Below are 22,147 nucleotides of genomic sequence, written 5' to 3'. Positions count from 1 at the left end.
CAATGCAAGACAAAAGAACAAAACAACCTATCTAGGACACTTTCAATGTTTGGCTTCCCCTCAGCCTTGTTCAGGACTCCTGTTACTTCATTATAACAGTTCATTATATTCCTCTTTTAGCATTAGCAACTAATAGCTCTCAGACCCTTAGTGTGCCTTGAAAACATTTAGCATAGCGCCAAATAAGAGTTTGAATGGCATACATAGCATATAGTATTTCAGTGTTGTTACAATGACATTTTAAACAAGGTATGGGTGAGTGTGAGTCAGCCAGGGGGATTAGTCAGTACATTGAAGAGATGGGGTGTCATTTTATCATGCAGATAAGACATAGTATTATAGGAAATATAGAGACTGTCAATGGCAATGGTGAAGACTTGAAGGCATATTATTTATATCTTTATCTCAAACAATTTAAAAAGAAATGAAATTAATAATAGAATAACAAAAAATATTCAACATAGCATAGCTAGCATAACATAGCTAGACCCATTGGAAAAGGGATAGGAAGACGCCAATGCTTGTCAAGTCCTACCCCCAGTCTTTTTTCATAAACAAGTGCACAATTCAATATAATAAACTAAACAAACATTTCTCTTTGTAAAATAATTTTCCGTTTTTGTCAAGACCATTTCACAAAACTACCGCACAAATTGAAATACACATTCACAAGACGGTGTCTCAAAAACTGTGTGAGAACAAAGAGCAGCTGAAGAAAGTAAAGGAAATGTCTGTGTGCTCAAAGTCATCCTTGAATATTTTTACGCCAGTTGTGTCTTTCCGAGATCAGACAGAAGAGAAACATAAAAAATAAAAAATGGAAAAAAGGCCATTCCATGCAATAGAGATTGCATTTACAAGAGCTAACTAAACGAAGGGCATTTCTTTGTGTCAGATGGATTTCCTTTTTAATTTTTTCACGTCGTTGCACATCTGTGTTGCTTCAAAACAAAGGGCGGCCCTGCTATGAATAATGACAGGCCTGTACAGTAGCTTGGCATTTCTCCTGCAGTCTGCCACGCCGACCAAAACATCCACAGCCCACCGCCATGTTTATGGATGAGATGTTGCACGTTGTACCACAGGGACAGGTTTCAACTGGACCACGCAAAATGAAAAAAAACTCTGCCATCTGCACCCCTGACATTTCCCACACCATCCAAAGAGTGTGAGCATCTGGTGTTCACCTCTCAGCTCGTCCAGGATTTCGAAGTTGTCGTAATGTCATGCCAGCATGTGGTTTGTGTGCAGGAACCAGTGTGAGCCATACGACGTGTCGAATGCAGTTGGACTATCTTTTTTTCTTGTGTGTGCGTGTCTACGGGTGCTGAATTCCAGTTTCTTATTTCAGTGGCCTTGCTCTTGTTACCTCAGCTCTGGCTTGACTATAAAAGAAAAACTGGCTGCACTGTGTGACAAAACCCATTCGCCACCTCTCGGTACTTGTCGGCTGTGCTTGCAAATCTTATACGTAGATTTAATATTTCGCCAGACTGGATTGGATTATTTAGTGTTCACTAACTCCGTGACTTGATTTAGACAAACGCTTCAGCCTCAAAATTACCATTTAGTTGTATGCCTCCAAGGTGAACGGAGAATCATAAAACAGAGAAAAGTCTTGATGCAATAGTGGTCCGCGTTTAACAACAGCAAACTATATACTGTAAAACATCCCTTTACAAACTCTCACACAACTACTGCAGTATAATCCGAGTGTCATTTATCCAGTCGTATGCTCAGTATTTACCAAATACATACATTTTCACTAAAACCATCAGTAAAGGTGCCCTGCCACACATATTTCATGACTTTGTGGTAATGTCTTTAGTTCTACCATGGATTCTGTAACATTTTTTGTGGAAAAAATGCCTTGGTTACCTTGTTTCAAGCCATTCTAGCGCGGTATAGAAAGCCTACAGGAAGACTCGGCTCGATTTCTGCCAGTTCTCATTAATATTCAACAAGCTAAGTTGTTTGAATCTGATTGGCAAACAGCTATCCAATGAGAGCCTGACTGTCAGAATCCTTTACCCAGCCCAACTGGGCGAGCTCATGAATAGTAATGAGCTCAGGCAACATGATGTCAGACTGACCAGCTTTTATAATTGGCCTGATTTCTCAGATTATTTCTGTTCAGTGGCTAGAGCTGACAGAGGAGGTAGCAGTTCATTTTCACATTCACCACATAACACACACACATATGGACCTAACAGATTTCAAAAAATGCCATTGATTAGGTAGGTGCTAGAGATAGTTGACATGCCATTCAGTTATACAATGAACAATACAATGCAGTCTCAAAATGATTACTCAAATCTTTTCTCGGATTATGAAAATATCCACCAGAATGGCACACACTGTCCCTTTACATCTGGGGGCATGATGAAAGCTGGACATCATGACATCGTCGCAACCAAATGTCCTTGTTTTAAGCACAATATTGCTTACATCCAACATGTGTTCACTTGAATCTTGAAGGCATATTTGCAGTGTGTATCGCTGTTGTGCACACGCAAGATGGCACTTAATCCATGCCAACATAAACAACATGTTACATCAGCCCCTGGCCAAAGCTTGGTTTACAACACACGTCATATGTTTTTATTCAAATGATGGAGCACCGGGCTTACTTCACTGACTTGGCCTTGGAACAAAGGCTGCACGGTTTGAAAGCCCTTTCAGTCACTGCTGAGGGCTCTTTTTTTCCCCCATTGCGGTTAGACGGACAGTGCGACTCAGCCATGTGTCACGGTACATTTGCGTGCCTCTATGGTTGAAGCAGCCAGGGTGTTTCTACTTGTTTAGACTCTATCGCTTGCTCTGGCCCTCATTCTATAGCTGGGTGGCCTTGGCCTGAATTGGACAATACAAAGAGATGGAACGTAGAGAAAGCCCAATGGGAGAAAGAAACCAAACAAAATACCTCCAAACTGTGAGCGAATTCTGGTTCTGTGCAGAGTTTCTAGGAGTGCTTACAGTAGCACAATGAGCTTCTGTGTGTGTGTGTGTGTTCATGCACAAGTGCACAGGTATGTTTACGTGCTGCTGCAATGTATGTGTCAAAGCCTGCACCCACATTGCACTCCATTCCTCTTTCTCCTTAGAGGCTGAATTAAGTGTGACAGGGCATTAAAGTAGGACCAAAGCTCCGGCTCTTTCTGCAAGAGAGATCGAGACGAAGGGGGCTAGGGGGCTGAATGGAAGGTCTGTGTGTAGAAAGGTTACATTAATAGCAAGTAGGTGCTGATGGCTTGGGACAGTGGGTCTGTGGCTAAACATTACCTCTTTCAAGATTTGGTGGGAGGTGAGGGGATTGGAGAAACGTCTCAGACACCAAAGAAAGCCTAAAACTGAAAACACCAAACCACAAAGTTCGTACCTTTTCCTGGTCTTCGGTTTGTGGGATTTGTTCCGTATTCAACCCAGGGTTAGAGGATAGAGGGTATCATTTACTGTGCAGATTGTGAAGCCCCTTTGAGGCAAATTAAGATCTATTTTGTACGATAGAGGGTGTCTTATAACGTACAGAGTGTGAAAACCTTTGAAGAGAACAACACTTCTGCCAACGTAGCATCTTCTGAACTTTCTCTCAGATAAAGCGAGCTAAAGTACTGTAACGCAAAATGAGCAGAAGGAGGCAACAGGAAACACACTTTTAAATGCAGTGTGCATGATAATGAAATGTGGGACACAGCCAGTACCTACTGTATTTCACCCACTATTTTTATTTTGCTGTTGTAGTCAAATGTCAGCAATGTCGACGTGAAAACTCCAGTCTGCTCTATTGACTATGTTACGCAACTCGTTTAACGATGTGCGACATAGTCCAAACTTTCCCCCCACGCATTCCAGCCCTCTAGTCAGGAGCGAGCTGTGGCATTTCTTCTGAAGTGCAGCGCCTTCAGGTTACGTTAAAGCTACTCCCCCGTTCAGTCAGAATGAAAAGACACTGGCAGTTGGAATGAATGCGCTGGGAAGCATGTGTGAGACACAGATACAAGCACCGACCGGCAGAAGGAAAGAGTTTATTATTGTTATATTGTTACAACCTCCCTAACACTAATTAATGTTTCTGCCATAAGAGACGATGTCGGGGAGAGACGGACTGAGATGATCTAATGAGGGGAGACGGGCTCAGCGTTGAGACATTGTGTCCTTCTTCAGCTGGCTAGTGATGAAGCATCACGGACAAAGAAAACACCAAACTCAATTAGCCATGTTAATGCTCCGTTTGGTCGCACCAGGCGTGTTGTTCCTAATGTATTTACATAGTCCTCTGGTTTCAGCCCTCGGCCTGCTAGACCGGCTAGGACTGGTAGCTGTCAGGTTAAAGCAAACAAAATCCTGCTAATGCTGCTTGCAGCTATACGGCTGCTATTACCACTACAGAAAACTGCTAAAGCTACTGCTCCTAGTACTGCCAATACCACATTCAGAACTAGCTGAGCTGGTATAGTAAGGGCTGATGTTAGGGACCATCTTAAAACTGAAAATGCTAAAAGGGGCAATGGTGGGCAGTGGTGGCCTAAAGGTTAGAGAAGCAAGCTTGTGACCAGGAGGTCGTTGGTTCAATCCCCAGACCGACAGGATACACTCTTGTCCCCCTCCCTCATTACCTCCAAGGTCCTTAACCTCCAACTGCTCCAGTGGAGCTGCTCAGTGGCCAGCAGATCAGACTGTGGTTGTACTGGGCAGCTTCCAGGTAGGAATATGGAACTGTGTGAATGTGATCAGGGTGTTCCTGCAAAAGAGAGGCTGCCTCTCAGTGAACCTTCCCTCAATAAATAAAGGTTAAATAAAAAATAAAAAAAATTGTATCATAGAAACATTAAACCAACTGTATTTCCATCTGGGTTAAAAGTGGTGAGATATGCAGTCCGGATGTTTCAATAAGAGTTATTACCGTACTACAATCTCAAATAATGGAAAATGTGTGGTTTGGTTCGTGTTTGATCTGAAAGTGTCTGTCATTTGTAAAAATCTCCTTTTGAACCAAAAACCTTCCACACCTTACTTTCCGACTTTTACCTATTCGCCCATCTTTTGTCATTTTCTTTCCCTCTTTCATGTCCAAAACAGGTCTTTTGTTGTTTCCATCTTCTCCTTTTGATCTCCACGCAAGTCTCTGCGGTTTTCTTTCTCTTTCTAGCTTCCTCTGCTCCCCCATGAATATCTGAGTGATTGCTATAATTGGGCTCTGACCAAATTGGTGGCTTGATTTCCAAGGAAGATACTGGAACAGATAGGACTGCCGATGCACGCGCATCCTTCTCCGATTCTCTTAAATTATGGGGTGCATCACGATGGCAGGCTATCTTTGGAAACACACATTACTGTAATTCCAATGCCATCATAAAAGGGTGTCATCAACACATATTTAACGGCGAACCATTTATCCACGCAAACCATGCTGTATATATTCCTGGACGTGGACTTGCGAGGATGATTTGGCCTGTGGAGACTCCAATAGACTGACGACTTCTGACAATCTGACAACTAATTGGACCGACAGGACTGAGAGAGCCGAGTTCCTTAGATGTGTGATAATCCACTGCTGGGAGCCTGAGGCCTTTGGGACTGAATGAGAGCGTAGGGCGACGGAGAAGAATAGCGATAAAGAGAGATATGGGATATAGTGGGAGACGGGGAGATAAAAGGAAGATAGCGAGAGACCAAGAGACAAAGAAAAGAGCTGAAAGGGAGAAAAGAGTTGAGAATGGATAGGTTGGAGGGAAGACACTGCATGAAACAAAGAAATATATAAAGAAAAATTACAGTTAGAGAACGACTGAGAAAGATGCAAATGAGGGAAGGGCCCAGAGATTGATAGAGGAGGGAAACGAGAGAGTGAGGCGTTAGAAATAGAAAAGGGGGTGGGGGTGGGGGCTTGAGGGTGTGAAGGCTGTAACAGGGACGGTAATCGATGACGCAGAGGGAATTAAGACAAGCCTTCTGGCCCTCAAATGTGTCCATTGATCGGAGAGGCTTACTGGGGACGAGGTAATGAGGCTGCTGGGACAGCCAGCCCAACTTAACCTGGCTCTTAGTGATCAGTGCTGGTCTTCAAGGGGACACCTGATGAGGTTCATGACCTTAGACGTGTACTGTTATTCTCCAACACAAACAGATAAACTGGAGACTAGACTCGGTTGTCGTTACTAAGGTAAGACCAAATAGAATGTAAGCTTCCAATCACGTCTACTGTCTTTTTTTTTTCTCTTATCTACTGTGATGTCATGGTGGAAAATAGTTGTTACACAAGGTTCCCATGGCCTTTTGGACAGCTTTGCTAGCTTGGTGTGCTACGACGTTAGAGATTTTGAAAGATGCTGAAAAGTCCAAACTTTACTTACTTACTTACTACAAACTCATTGTAGTTCCTGTAGAATTCACTTAGGATGGACTTGTCTGATCTCTTGAAAACATGAAGAAACATGTACTTTAATCACATACCTTTTTCTTTATGAGTAAAGTACAGGAAAAGTAGTCAAAACATTTTCCGAAATAATAGAACTGGTTTAACAATTTGAAGGTCTTTATCAACGTTTTCTCTTATCTAGACCGAGGCTCGAGGAACATCATCAAAAAGTAAAGTGTAATCGGACAATCAAACAAGTGCTCAATTCGACCCAATTAGACAGATTTTGAAAGATGTCTAAACCTTTACCTTGTCAGATCTTGCATAACTATTTTTGGGCTACTTGGGGGCAGAGATGTCAACACAGCATTGACATATTAACACATTTAAAATTCATATGGAAAACGTCTTAGCAAAAGCTGCCTATTTGAAGCAGGCATGATTAGCATTTTAAAATCCAATGCACAATACACTCTCTTTTTAGCTCTGTTTTAGTCTCCACCAACTCTCTGTGTTGTTCAGTGCCAGTTGGATAGCGTACAGTAGGTTTATCAGAGGTTTTTCACTGAAAACAGCTGGCAACTGTGTCTGGAAACAACGCTGATGAGAATGGTGATACGGAACAAAACAATAAATATAGATAACAGACACTAAAACAGTCCACAGTGCTGAGGGAAACAACAGAGTCCAGTGATTAATGTGTGGGCTCGAGTTACAACTTTTCACATACATGTCATTTGATCGATTGCCAACATAAAAAATATTAATTATACCAGCTTTAAAGATCAGAAGTCTTAATAAAAGTAAGCACAGAATATTGCAATACGTACGCTTTGTGATGAAACAAGTAGTGTGACTACATACTGATAATTAAAAACAAACCACTATTTCAAAGAAATGACTTGAAAATATTACATTTTCTATGAACACTTATGACACATTATAAACACTTGTTCAGACTGCAGCTTGTTTCATTCAGTGTTGCTTAAAGGTCCCATGACATGGTGCTCTTTGGATGCTTTTATATAGACCTTAGTGGTCCCCTAATACTGTATCTGAAGTCTCTTTTATATAGGCCTTAGTGGTCCCCTAATACTGTATCTGAAGTCTCTTTTATATAGACCTTAGTGGTCCCCTAATACTGTATCTGAAGTCTCTTTTATATAGACCTTAGTGGTCCCCTAATACTGTATCTGAAGTCTCTTTTATATAGGCTTTAGTGGTCCCCTAATACTGTATCTGAAGTCTCTTTTATATAGACCTTAGTGGTCCCCTAATACTGTATCTGAAGTCTCTTTCCCTAAATTCAGCCTTGGTGCAGAATTACAGCCACTAGAGCCAGTCCCACAATGAGCTTTCCTTAGGATTTGCCATTTCTGTGTCTGTAGCTTTGAGGAGGAGGGGGGGGGGGGCAAGGTGGAGAGTGGGGGGTGTGGCCTTGACCAACTGCCACTTTGCTCGTGATGTCTCTCTCTCATGGGTGGGCCAAATTCTCTGGGTGGGCAAAGCAGAGAAAGGGGAGGTAACCTTGCTCCTTATGACCTTATAAGGAGAGGATTCCTGATTGGTCCATCTGAGCTTTCATTTTCTCAAAGGCAGAGCAGGATACCCAGGGCTTCGGTTTACACCTATCACCATTTCTAGCCACTGAGGGACCATAGGCAGGCAGGGGGAACTCATATTAATGTTAAAAAACCTCATAAAGTGACATTTTCATGCCATGAGACCTTTAAATTCTAAGCGTGAGGAATACCTGGCTATTTGATGTCAACATACTGTATAGCCCTCTGCTCACATTTTCCTGACTAGATAATTACAAACTGGGGTTAAATTGTTCCTTAAATCTTGCCACCATATGCTCCAAAAGTGCTAAAGAGACTAAAGAGAAACATCAACAAGTAGAAGCCTTTGAATTCAGAAAGAGAATGACGATCTCTTTCATGCAGGCCGTTGCAGAATGAAACGCTGATGTCTCTGCTGACTATCAGACACTGGCAGTGTCCCATCTGAAAGTCGGGATCACAGGAAGAAAGACGGACTAAGTAGATTGATACGTTGCCGAGGACGCCTCTACTCCTATCAGGTGGACAGATGTTGTATTGTGTCCCTAAAGCCCCAATACAATCTTTTCAGACAGGAAATTTCAGGAGGAGAACATCAAAATCAGGGAGAGAAAGGCAAAGATGAAACAATGATAAAAGTAAAAGAACACCTGTGTGAGGGGTTAGCATAGCCAAGTTGCATTTGTTCACTGTGACGGTGAAATACAATTTGATTGAGTGCTTCCTTGACTGATTGCACAGAACTGGTTCTGTCTGTTTACATCTCGTCACACCGTGACATCGTTATATACTAGTTTTCCCAGAAAGAAAAGAACAAGACCAAATAAACATGGGTTTCTTCTCATGGTATCCCATGTATTACTATTTGCTCATGTGCTCCAGTCATAACTCCACACATCCTTCATCCAGTCAGTGGATGCTAACAATTTTCCCTTTTTCCCTCTCACAAAGAGGCCGCACGCTGCTACGTCAAACAATGCTATTGGTCGCATGCAATATATGTATCCAAGTGCAATATATCTCATCTAGCAAATTGTGTTGATTCATACTTTCATTCTTCGTCTTAAAAATTACCTTTCTATACTACTAACTTTAAAAGGAAATGTAACTATATAGAGTATATTTATGACCCATCAAAAAAGGGATTGAAAGGATATTTATTTCTCTTGTTGGGGTTAAATTAAGGAACAACAGGGTTAGATACAATGCTAACAAACATTCAGGAATGTTTAACTCGCTTCTGGTTCTCAAAAGAATGGTTTGCAAAGCTAAGCTAAGTAATATGCATTCACAGGGGACAATTGTAAGATAAAATGGTTGGTTCAAGCACCAAAAAATGCTGGTACAGTATGGTAAAACAGCCACATCTTTTAAAATCCATGGCCCCATTGCATGCTTGTTTTTTTTTTTTTATTAAAAACTTGTAGTCTCCAAGCTTAAGCCAAGATAACCCTGATGACATCACTATGAAATCATCAGGGGTTATTTTGGTCAGACTTGACAAAGCTCCACAGAACTGAGTAGTGAGGATTGAGTTGACATGCTGTGCTGTTATCTAAAGGCACGAGCGAAGGAACTTTCTCGACTTCATCATCAAATACATCTAAGCTAAATATAGTCAATGATGTTCTGTTTACTTTCACACATTTGCATGCAGCTCTGTTTTTCTCTTTGTGTGTCCGTCCTGACTACAGCTTACTTGACTGGCGGCATGGACGGCGGCTCCTCTCCTAACTCAGGCTTCACCCCCCTTCAGTGGATACAGCTGCTCGCCACAGCTCAACAGCTGTCGCCTCGTCATTATCATAAGCCCTCTTCCTCTCCCCCCCCTTTGGCTTTTTTGCCATTTGTTTTGCTTTTGCCTTGTCATAGAGGCCCGCTGCCAGCTCTTTTGTCCCTTACCACCATTGCTCTTTACCTCATACTTGTAAGCACTGCTCTGTACAACAGACTTAACAAGTCCAAAACCCACAGCATTAACAAATCCCACTGTTAACAATCTAGCGATGCCTGAGTTTGTTTTGTGAATGGGAGTTAAAGATGATTTGGGTAATTGGAGCCGAGTGTAACAAGTATTGAATGCAACATTAAACAGAGCGCAAATACTCTCAGGGTCTAATTTGGGCAAATGTATTCAGGGAGCTGCTCTAATTACACAAAGGAGATACTTTATTTATACATGTACATTATTATACGTAGTGTTTTCCTGTTTCCAATGACTGGGGTTCTGTTCATACCCTACATGTTGTGTTTAAACCTTTTTGTGTACATGAGCTGAATAATGTTATTTGGTTGTTTTTAATTCTGCTGACTCTCGAGGAGACCGCAGGCTCTTAACTGCCACATTTTTTTCCACCTTGTCATTAGGTAGCGTACATGTTATTTCATAGGGCAGCGTGTACTCCCCTGGAAATGAACAGGATTATCACAATACCACCAGTCAAAGCCAGCAGAAAAATATTATGGAAATCACAAAACTGAATACAAATAGCTTATCAAAGCGCCGTTTACATAGAGCAAACCTTGGTTGGAGTGAACAAAAAAAATAATAATCACAATTAACCCTATATGCCCTGAGTCAGCACTGGACTATGGTCTGGCTACACTGCTTATCTATTTTAGGATTTTGCTTGTTAGTATTTCTCTGTCTCATTTTCTATGTTCAAACTAGGCAACATAAAATTATAGTTGATTTGTTCAAAGTAAGACCCAGCTGTAAAAGAAGAAGTGGTAACACTTTACAATAAGGGTACATTAATTAGCATTAGTTAATGCATTAATGAGCATTAACTAACCGTTATTAACAGATAGCAGTGATCTCCTTAAGCCACTGCAGTTTGAATGTAAACATCCACATGGAAATATTTCAATCAGGAGAGACTTCGTTTGCAGATATACAAAGATATTTATTGTACAACTGTATGATATTGAATTATGGGCTGAAATATGTGCCACCAGAAACTGAATTTGAATCATTTATATTTGAATTTTAATTGCTAAACTTGAATAATTGCATTGAAAAACTGAATTTGAATCACATAATTTGAAATTGTATTGTTTAATTTGAATCATTGCATTGAAAAACTGAATCTGAATAGTATAATTTGAAGTTGAATTTATTCGTTTGTAGCTGAATTCCAATACAATTTGATCTTCACTGAAACTTCAACTCTCTATATATCCTCACATTTAGTTCTCACTATTCAGATTCAGATCAGCAAATTCAATTTCAAGTTACTGAGACAGACATCCGGTACTTGCCGGAGGATGAAGGAAGAGCAATCCGTAGCAGATCGATAGGTAGAGTTCAGTGGCGCAGATACACAGGACTCCTCTTCGGCCAGCACATACGTTTTGGAGCACAGCCTCGCCTTGACCCAGAGACTCATAGATAATATAATCTACCTGTTAACAATGTTCACAATGTAATGCCTGGTGTTAGTAGGCCTAGGTTTATTAGTCACATTCTTCCACTTAAGTAAACTTAAAATGAACTATCGCTACCTACCTTAGCCTAGCCTGCTGCATGCAAAATAGTGTGACTATCCATATTTGACAATACAAGTTAATTAATTTAAACATTTGAATTGCATTGGTTTACTTTGTACATCAGCAAGGCTGCAATACAATGTGATGTAAGAGTCAGTCCCCTGAGTTTATACAAGATGTTTCCACATTAAAACGCAAAATAGTAAATTATTATTTGAGTCTATTTTTAATCAACTCTAATATCTGATCGTTTGTCTCCTTCCTTAGAGCGTTTATATACATATTAAAGTTAGTTTTGTTTGTGATTTAAAAGTGTAGCTTTATCATCATGTGCAGTAACAAACAAAACAAAGAGACTAATTCATGTGTTTATAAAAAGAATATTTATTATAATCAGTTCACAGATCTGAGTCCAAACAGAAACTTCACCCTTCTGAACTAAGAGGTTCTGCTTCAAAGTGAAGTTTAAACAGACTGAAATGTCCAGGCTCACTCCTCCACTATTCATTCATTTAGTTCTGCATGTAGTTATTTATTTAGCGAGACTTAAAATCAGGTTTCGTCGTCCACAGTCCGAGTCCCGCCAGACTCCCTTTAGGAAACCTCTGATTTAAACTTCAGCAGGCTGTGACAGTCCGCTCCGCTGAGTCCTGGTTCTAGTTCTCCCGGGCTTCCCTTCCCTCCAGCCGTCCCAGCAGTACGGCCCGGGCCTCCAGCAGCGTGGTGTCGGTTTTGGCTTCCAGGAAGCGGGCAGTGAGCTCCAGATCCTGCAGCCGCAAACGGACCCTGCTGCCCCGCTTTAGCTTCTCTCCGTCCGCCAGCCGCCGGCAAACGCAGTGGAACTTCCAGCCGAAATCTACATACAGGTCGTCCTGGACTACGTGATAGATCCTGCCGATCACCACTCTGTCTTTGGCCGGTCCGATCTGGATCAGCGGGGACCGGCGCAGCAGCGAGGCAAAGCAGTATTCCTGCCCGGGGAAAGAGACGCTGCCACCGGCCACGGAACTCTCCACCTCCCGCTGCCGCCGGAGCTCAGATTGCAGGTCCAAGGCGGCATATATATCATAAAACACATTCTCACCTGTGAACTGTTATCCCTTGCTGTTTGGTTTTTGTCATTTCTTTCGTTCCAACATCCAAAAACAGTTTGGCATCTTTAGTGCTAATCCTGCGCCACTGAACTCTACCTATCGATCTGCGCTCGATTGCTCTTCCTTCATCCTCCAAGTACCCGGATGTCTGTCTCAGTAACTTGAAATTGAATTTGCTGATCTGAATCTGAATAGTGAGAACTGAATGTGAGGATATATAGAGAGTTGAATTTTCAGTGAAGTTCAAATTTTATTAGACTTCAGTTACAAACGAATAAATTCAATTTCAAATTATACTATTCAGATTCAGTTTTTCAATGGAATGATTCAAATTAAACAATACAATTTCAAATTATGTGATTCAAATTCAGTTTTTCAATGCAATTATTAAAGTTTAGCAATTCAAATTCAAATATAAATGATTCAAATTCAGTTTCTGGTGGCACACATTTCAGCCCATAATTGAATGTACAAAGTCTTTTGGAGATTGGACTCCATCAAATTAATAATCTTCTTAAAGGGGTAGGGAATAGGAACATAACCCCCCGATGGAGCCCAGACACTGGTGGCGGCGGCGAAGAGACCAGAGACCGGACCGAAGAGGCAACGGAGCGGTCAGCCGGGAGAAACACAACGACCGGAGGCGGCAGGGGAGGAGGAGGGTCGAGCGCTTTGCCTGAAACGACAGCTGACAGCACAAGGAGAGAACAGATTTAAAGCAGAGTTGTAAGGCTGTGATTGGCCCTTGAATCTCGTGGCCAAGTCTGATTGGTTGAACTGATAGCGTCACTTCTTGAACAGCTGATTTGATTTAAGAATGAGTTGTTGCGCAGAGCAGATCGACCCAGGCAATGGACAAAAGCCGGAAGCACCGAGCAACTACGCGGCACAATTTCTGGATCAACGGTAGTACATTTCCAGGATAAAGTCTGACATCTGCTTCTGCTCTTTGTGTGTTGCTGTTGTCAAAATCCCTTCGCTACGGGAAACAACAACTTTAGAGCTGGCAAGATACACTCTGAAAAGGGCAAGTCTTGAAGAAAATTTGGATCATGCAAAAAGGCAGTTGGCAAAGCGAAAAGAACTGATGTTTGATCGCACTCTGGAACCCTGCAGGGATGCATGATTAAATTCTGCTGTTCATCAACCTGGTATTCTCACATTACAGTGTGGTCATGATAACATTTTACTCATCGCCTCTGTTGGAAAATATGGAGTCTGGCAAAAGCAATAGTGCCATATAGCCATAGGGGCAAGACGTTTGGGCCTTTCTGAAAAATGTCAATACAACCAAAAATTCACACTCATCTTTCAGTCTGGCTAAAAGTAAACACAAAGTGGTCCGCTTAAAAGCTCCTTAGATGTTGAAGCAAACTCCACAATTCCAAATGGCAAATGTTCCAAGGTACATATGCCCTTGTCATCATCTAATACTATCAAAAGGGAGACTCCAGTTGTGGCTAATTGCACAACGACTGCCATGCAGTTTGCTAAAACAGCTATTGGGATTTAAAGGGGACTACTTTTAATGGTTACTTTTATTTAGACTCAAAGACAATTGTTGAGAGACATTCGGTTAAAGCTTTTGTTTGTGTAAAATGTCAAATCTGTATCATGACCAACAGTAATAACGGGATAAAAAATGAGACGCTCTTCAGATATTGTATGTAAAGAGTAGAAAAGAATAACAAAGTTGAAATAATTCAACGACTACTACAGTAGATCTGGCATCCAGATGTGCTTCCATTCCACCTGGGTAGACGGACTCTTGCAAGTTAGGTCAGCACAAGCTTTCCATGTGGACAGAGCAAAAAGGCAAGCAGAAGCAAATGGCCATATAATTGTCCTCCTCTCTTCTCTGCCTGAGCAGTTTAATGAACGGTGGCAATCTCAAAATGACTGTTAAAATGGTAACGAGTGTGCCGGTCACTGGCTGGCCTCAGATAAAGAGCATGGTCAAGGTCCGACACAAAAAACGACTTCAACCAGATGTGACTAGTCAGTGGTGGCTGGTCCTGAATAATTAGTGCGACCACTGAACGGGAAGGATGGGGGTAATGGGGAACTATTTGGATGAATTAAGCACTTTATGTTATACAAGTGTGTGTATGTGTGTGCCTGAGTGAGAAAGGACAGGGCACCGAAATATCCCTTGGATAATCAGTTTCTTTAAAGGGTTATTTTATCCAATTTACACACAAAAACCTGTTTCTCACTTACACACCATGTAGTTACAGCTTAAATAGAAATAAAACAGGTTTTTTTTTGTCCAGGTTTTAAGATATCTGTCACAAATCCTGCTTGCAGCAAATGACGATGAATGATTTTTATACGTACAGCGTTAACAAAAAAATTAAAATATGAATGCAACATCTTTTATGTCCCTGTAACAAGTGTATACATGTATAATCAACAGAACAAACGGTGACCTTTCTTTGTTTGGACGTAGAAAACTGTCCACAATGAGGTCTGTGGATTATGCATAGTAACTAATGTGGATTTTCATTAATTTTTTTATTTTTTTTGTGTTCAATAATGTGAGCACAAACCAAATCCATTCACCTCCATTGTAGTCTCACATTGCCAGACCTACCACGCTCCAACTTGTGATAGACTGGCCGATATATCGGGCCGATATGTTTGTTTTTACGCGGCTGCTGCGTTCGCCGATAGGCGTCCACAGGCAGCTCTTTGTTGCTGGAGAAGCTGCCGTTCACGTGCAGACCATGCAGACCCCTCCCCCACTAGCAGAGTTGGCAGTCTTAAATTCCAAATCAAGCACTTTATTTCAATGGCTACTTTTAAGGTTTATTTTTTTCTTAAATTATTTAAATGTGTTGACAAAGGACATTTTGTTATGACCTGATTATATCTGTCTTATAATATGTCAGCAAGCAATGCATCATCAAGGCTGTGCTGTAGATGTTGATGAAAGCCTTTTACCCTTCCCTATCACCCATCCATACGATGCACAATGCACACATAATTTGGGTGATATGAATGTAAGATGATTGCAGAAGTGACACTGATCTGTGTTTTTGTTTATTATTTTTAAAGAAATGGCAGAGCAGATTCCGAAAACAAATCCAGTGTGGCAGGGTTTACATTTTTATGATGTAAATCGAGGGAGCAAAAGCAGTATCGGCTCCAAATATCGGCTCAAGAAAATCAGCAGCCCGTATCGGTCATCAGCTAAGGCTGATGAAAAGAAAATCAGTCAATCCCTACTCCAACTACATCACTTATCTTGTCTGGGATAGTAAGGGAGGGGGGGGGGAGAGCCAAGAGTCGAGAGACAAGAGCAAGAGGTTCAGTTACACCAAAAGGGGGACATTGACAGCAGCGGCATCAAGGGGGTAGTAAGACACAAACACATGTAACTGCAACTTCCCTCTCGTTTTACGTCAGAGTTTCTGTGTGTGTGTGTGGGCGTGTGTGTAATGAGAGAGAGAAATGGTGTCAAAGTCTCATTCCCCAAATTTGAACACAACGTGGAATTCATTTTGTGCCCCGAGAATATAAATTATTCTTCATCTTTTTTTTGAAAAATAGATTAAAATGAGTTCCTCCCTTTTTATTACAGACTGTGATGAATTGTCTATGTGTGTGGTCTGTTTGTGAAGAAAGCCAAGTGTCCAGTGGGATGAGGAGGGGCACACATTTCGATGGAGTTCTCATATTTGACTGTTTTCACTTTCAAAATGAATGCGTGCATTCTTTCCCCAGAGGCCTCGCAGTCTGTCTTTTAATTCCCCCACAGTTCCTTTCTTTGATGATCTCCTTTTCTCCTTCCGTCTCCTCAATAGCTGATTGATAGCGCTCCCCGTTGGCTCCCAGTGGCTGGGAATGTCTCGGGGCTAGGCGGTGCTTGTCAAGCTGGAGTTCACGAGGAGCTCGGGCTACGAGCTCGACTCTCAATGGGGTCTCTTGTCGCTCTTGTATGAAGTCATCAGTGGGTAATGACCTCCCTGTTGACTTTTCCCCAATAAAAGCCATTAGCCAATTGTCCGCTAGCTTACAAACAAGAAACCCACAGTGGCTGATTATGTGCTTGTGGTATTATAAGGTGGTTATAATGGAGCCTCTGCAACAGTAGGAGTAGGTCAGCAAGTTCACAGACAAACTTCTCTCAGTTTGTCTTAATCAACAGAGGATACAGACTTTGTTGGCTATAACTTGACATGTTTCCGATACTTGTTGACTCCAAGTATTGTTCTGTGATTTATTTGTATAGAATTGCAACTGACTGGCATGGCATTGCGTTTCCTAAAAAAAAGAGGGGATTTTTTCCTTTACCACTCTGGTTGGATTCTCAGCCTGTGCCAATTATGCCCTTTACTCCAATGAGCTGTAGGTAGACGTTGCCAAGTTGTTGTCTTAGCGGACTGCTCGGTACATCGAGGCAATAGAGAAATCTGGCTTCTGTGCTGTTCGGCAGTTTTGTCAGCGTGGCTCGGTTTGACGCTGCCAAATAAATGCTCTCTCTGCCTCCTGCCAGTAGTGATTTATGGCCGAATACATCCCTTGCCCTGTACACTTTATCCCCCAAAGAAAAATAATTTTCCCAATTGAGCAGAACTTAGGCCTTGAAGATGTGGGGATAGAGAGGCAGAATGTTTCATTGGCGCAGACATTTGGCTGAACGATGCATACCTCAATCTCATGGGACTGAGATGGACTGATAGACTTTAGAGGCTGTTTCTTTCCCCTTCTCCTTTTCATGTACAAGACAGAGGTTGCCATTTCATGTGTAACACATTTAGAAAGCTATAATTCTAGATTTATATTGTAGATGGGGTTTACTTGTAACCAGCAGGCCAATTGCATTTTGTGTCAGAAAAGGAAAAAAGCTGTCAGAGGCTGTAGAGTATTATATTTTCATAAGGGAGCAGCTTTTCTGGCCCAGCACTGTGATACGGCACATGATCTCTATGTATTGAGGCGGTATAATGCAAAGACTGGCTGACCCAGACAACGAAGTGACGTGCATTGCTTATGTTGTCAAGACCAACATTTTCAAAAGTCGAGCCAGGTAGCGTATTTCCCACTCCCCTGCCGATCGGTTGATTGACAGAACATGTATCGGCAGCTGATCACCGAGTCGCCGTCTCGAGCCCAACATTCTCCGGTTCCAGCTTCTCCAACGCGACGATTTGCTGCTTTACTCTGTTTTACGTTTGGAATTTGAATTTATTTAGCTTTTGGACTTTTGCCATGTTGCACAACACAAGCAATTAACTCTGGGTTCTTGGACATTTTTTGATTTTGACTTTCTGACCGTTTGTACACAAAATGATTACTTGACTAATCAAGAAAATGACAGATTTATAGATGATTAAAATAATTACCAAATGAGGGTCTAATCACAATTTGCTATGAAGCTACACTAATCAATATTTTTGTATTAACAGTGGATCAAATGAAAATATGCACTATGTGTGATGTTGCTCATAGTGATAAACCCACAGAGAAGTATCAATTAACTTTTTGGCGCATTGTTTAGATTTTTGTTGGCCTGCAACTTTGCTCCTCATTACTGAGCAGCAGTAGCTAGCAGCTGTTCTCAGTTGTAAAGCACACTACCTGCTCAGCAGTAAACAGCAGACAAAGTTAGCAGGGACCAAAATAGGGAACGTGTTGGACTTCTTTTTGTCAGGTGGCCACAAAGAAATTGATAGAGTCCCATGTGTTTTCAGCTTGTGTCACTGTTCGCAGACAAATAAATGAGTAAATCAGTCAATGTAGTTTTATACCTTACATTTTCAACTGGAGGTTTAAAGCTGAAGAGAAAGGAAAAAAAGAAACCAAGATCGGGTCAGTGAGGCTCATGTACTAAGTATGCAGCCCGGTAGATCTAACCCTTAAGTCAAGGGACCAGTGCTGTTGCTGCCTGCATGCGCCGAATGAGTGTCAAGCTTTGCGCCAGTATCTCATTAGGAGGACAGCTGTGCAGAGGCGGACAGCCTGTTTTCCAGAGACACCAGTTGAGTCACATTCGGCCGCCAACCAATCGGTGAACACTTGCTGCATGCTGCACGACTCAGAGAGCCTCACAAGATAGGGATGCTGTCTAATTCCTCATCAGCAAAGAGAGTTTTTAATGACAGTTAGAGGCAGAGCAAAAGCAGGTTGTACACTTTTACTTGAGTTGTTTACCAAGGTCGTTATCGGCCTCTGGCCTGTCCTGTCCTGTCCTGGTCTGGTCTGGTCTGGTCTGGTCTGGTCTGGTCTGGTCTGGTCTGCTGCTCAGGGAAATGTTTCTCTGTTCCGGTTTTCTGGATGCAATGAACATCTTTGGAAGCCAAGCTTCATCAGGGTTGAAACTTGTGAGTTTGGGTTGTTTTGAGCCGAGTGAGCCCAGAGACTCCACTGAGTGGCTTTGATGGCAGTCTGTGTTGTGGTAATTTGTCTAGAGCTCTCAAAGCTCATTCTGTAAGTCTCCAGCTGGGGTGCTCCACTTTAACCAAGTTTTGTACGAAAATAGAACTCTTTTATGACACAGTTAAAGCCCCGCCTCAGCGGAGGGTCTTATGAAAATTGCTTCGGGTTTCTTTTTTAATACTAACTCGAGCTGGATACTACAGGCCGTGTAGCCTTCCCTTACACAAGTGGGCAATGGGAAGCCCCGGGCACTACTTAATGCTAGATTGTATGCTACACATTTAGGCTAAACATTCTGACAGGGCAGAAGCATATTTCAGAAAATATTTGGGCCCGCAGCCAGGTATCTTATTAAGTCAGCCAAGTAAGACAGCACAGCTTCCAGTTTATCTAACAGAGAAATCAAGCAGATATTTACCCCCTGAACGTGTCTTTCACTTTCCTAGGCCACCCAGACTGGCAAATGTCCATGCACGTGTTCTGCAAGTCACCAAAAATCCAAGGAAACATGCAGCCCTAAAATAATAAGAGCCATAATTGTGTACTATCACCACAGATAATATGATGGCAAAGGCTGCACTTGCTTTCCACATTAGGATGTATCAGGAGCTTCCCTATTGCACAGAGCTTGCAGCTCGACTCCCTGGAGCAGCCACCTTCAACACGGCCTGCTGTTGGCAGCTGCCTCTGGGCAGGACCCCCTCAGCCAATTAACATCCCTCTGCCCTAAAGCCAAGCTCTTTACAACACCTAGGACCGCAAGCCAGCCTGTCAATCACACTTCTAGGGCCCCACTGAGCTGCCTGACCCACTGGCAGTCTTGCCATGGCAACGCGAATCCCAGCAGACCGAGCTGTCAAGAACAGGAGTTCTCAGAAATATGAAAGACAAGAGTCTCTGATCCACCATACACGCATGGGCTTTGTGCCCTGGACCAAGATGTCTTGGTCATATGAATAATGCATCCTAACATTTTATTTATTTAATCTTTTGTGAAATTTTGTAATACTCTTATGTCCGTCCCCTATCCCAAAAAACCAACCTCTACTATATACTATGAAATAGATTTCATAATCAAATCGCCCCAAGAAAAATGTGTTTAAGCTAAATTCATAATTTTGCTTGTACAAAGGAGGCTATGAGGAAACATTGGGGGAAAACACTGTGTGAGCTCTCTCTAGAATCAAAGTGGAACACCAGACTCTTATTTGTTCGGGGTAATAGTTTCTCCAAGCACCCTCAAACAAGACTCAGTTGTCTTTGCTTGAAATATAAATGCAGAGGAGAGATTAGATCAGATCTTGGCCAAACATTTGCCACATTTATGCAGGTCTAGTGACTGACCAATGGCGCTTTAAAATATACACATTGATTGAAGACATGCTATTGGATCTTAAGGGTCCAATGACAATTTTAAACACTGACATCTCACTCTGCCTATATACTGTATGTGCTTATCTGTCACTGAATTTGTTCCAAAAATGTCTAAGATTGAAAAATGTAAGTATAGAAAATTCGTCAAAAAGATTTAACAAATTAAGAACTGTAATTTACAATGTAAAGTAGTTCAGTTTCAGTTATTTTCAGTTTGATCGAAGAGTCCTTTGTGAAATAATTGTACACTATGGCTGATAATGATTGTGTTACCACTGTTGCCCACCATTAGGGATTGCTATGTTAAATTAACTGCTGCACAATATTCAGTCAGCCATTTGCACGTTAGCAAGTAATAACTGGTAGAACGGCCATTAAGGCAATAGTGATTTTATTTTTATTTATTTTTTTATAACTAAGTCAGTTAATATAAGTTGGCAAATTTAAAAGATATTTTATCTGACTAACAATTATCTTTAGAATCAGAATCAGGTTCAATGTAAGGAATTTTTCTTGTGTTTGGTGCATACAATGAACATTTAGAGGAAATAAAAAAAAGGCAATTTTATTACAATAATAAAAAAAGATGTTACAAAAAACAGTACAGTTTTGAGCAGGATGTGTAAACATATTGATTATGAGGTGTGCAAAAAGTTCACAGTACAGAAAATATCTGCAATTTACAGGGACGATAGTCCACGTTGTGTAATGAATGAGTCCTACAGGGTGATGGGGGGGGCAGGTGGGGCTGCAATCTTTTCAATAGTCACAACACTTTCCTGATGCTGTACAGACACTGGTGATTAACGGTGAGAAATAGAAATAAATAGACATAAATAGACAACATAAAGTAATTCCGCACATTGTAATCAAAACAATACACACACGATCGTGTACTACTACAGATTATGTTTATTAAATGAAGCCCAAAATATGTCACCGACTAGAAATCGCTAGGTAACGTCAACGTTAGGTAGCCGCTAGCTAGCGTTTGTCGTGACTCTGCCTGGAACGCTACCAAGTCGTGAGTCGTGACTTGACGTTGTAACTTACGGGCTAAAAATTGTGTCTGGAATGCAGCATTAGTGAGGCAAAAAACTAAAAACTAAAGCCTGGCTGAAGCTGTGAAAGCACTAACCAGTCCTTTCCTTTCGTAGTAGCTTAAATGTACCTCTCTCTTCCACCATCTCTTGCAGGTCATCCTGATCCTGACCAAGTATTACCACGCGGACTCCACCAAGGTACTGGAGAGCTCACTGTGGAGGTAGGCCAAACGTTTACACCATGTTGCTCTTGCTGGATGTCTTCATGTCATATCTGTCCTCAGACTCACGCAGACCTTTCATCAGCAGGCAGCTTCCCTTTTACCAGTAAGGTCAGTGTAGGTCTTGGTTATCGCTCCGCTGTGCTTCAAGGAGACAAGGAGTTCAACAAAGAGCTAGGGCGGACAAAAACATCAGCAGGCAGCTACGAGTCAAGTGGAGGGACCGGAGAGTGGCGCTGCGAGGCCAGGGCGGGCATCTGTTTGGGCAGATAGCATATCAGTGTGGCACAGGGCATGACGGCAGACACCGACGGTGCCAGGGAAAGGGGTCAAGTCTGGCTGGCAGAGCCTCCTCTATTTTGCAAAGCTGCCTTTCGCCAAAACATTTCACACTTCTCTCGCTTTAAGAGGCGTTAAAAGAAATGCATCCATTCCACTCCACTTCGCAACAACTGTACCTTGCGCTCTCATGGAATATTAATTTCCCCTTCATTCTACATCCATTCCCTACCAGCTCCTGGGGTACTGCTTGCGGTTGAGGCTGACCTTCTCCTAGATAAGGGTGCGGTGGACACTTAATTATATTCAAATAAAAAAAACAGACAAGACAGGGCTCATAACACTG

At 41.9% G+C, this 22,147-nt stretch overlaps 1 protein-coding gene and 1 pseudogene across 5 annotated transcripts in view; one reads left to right on the top strand and one right to left on the bottom strand.

The window, feature by feature from the left end:
• Nucleotides 1–22,147, top strand: part of sorcs2 (sortilin-related VPS10 domain containing receptor 2) — a 411,460-nt gene that overhangs the window by 83,299 nt on the left and 306,014 nt on the right. For all 5 annotated transcript variants that reach the window (XM_039822700.1, XM_039822701.1, XM_039822699.1 and 2 more), the window contains exon 2: nucleotides 21,455–21,522. In XM_039822700.1, the coding sequence (XP_039678634.1) occupies nucleotides 21,455–21,522 (68 nt within the window). The remainder of the gene's footprint in view (nucleotides 1–21,454; nucleotides 21,523–22,147) is intronic.
• On the bottom strand, nucleotides 12,063–16,499 carry LOC120573073 (annotated as a pseudogene).

The sequence above is a fragment of the Perca fluviatilis genome, chromosome 14 (genome assembly GCF_010015445.1).
Source record: "Perca fluviatilis chromosome 14, GENO_Pfluv_1.0, whole genome shotgun sequence".
Classification (NCBI taxonomy): domain Eukaryota; kingdom Metazoa; phylum Chordata; class Actinopteri; order Perciformes; family Percidae; genus Perca; species Perca fluviatilis.
The sequence above is the reverse complement of the archived record's forward strand: the minus strand, read 5'-3'. Positions and strand labels throughout refer to the sequence as shown.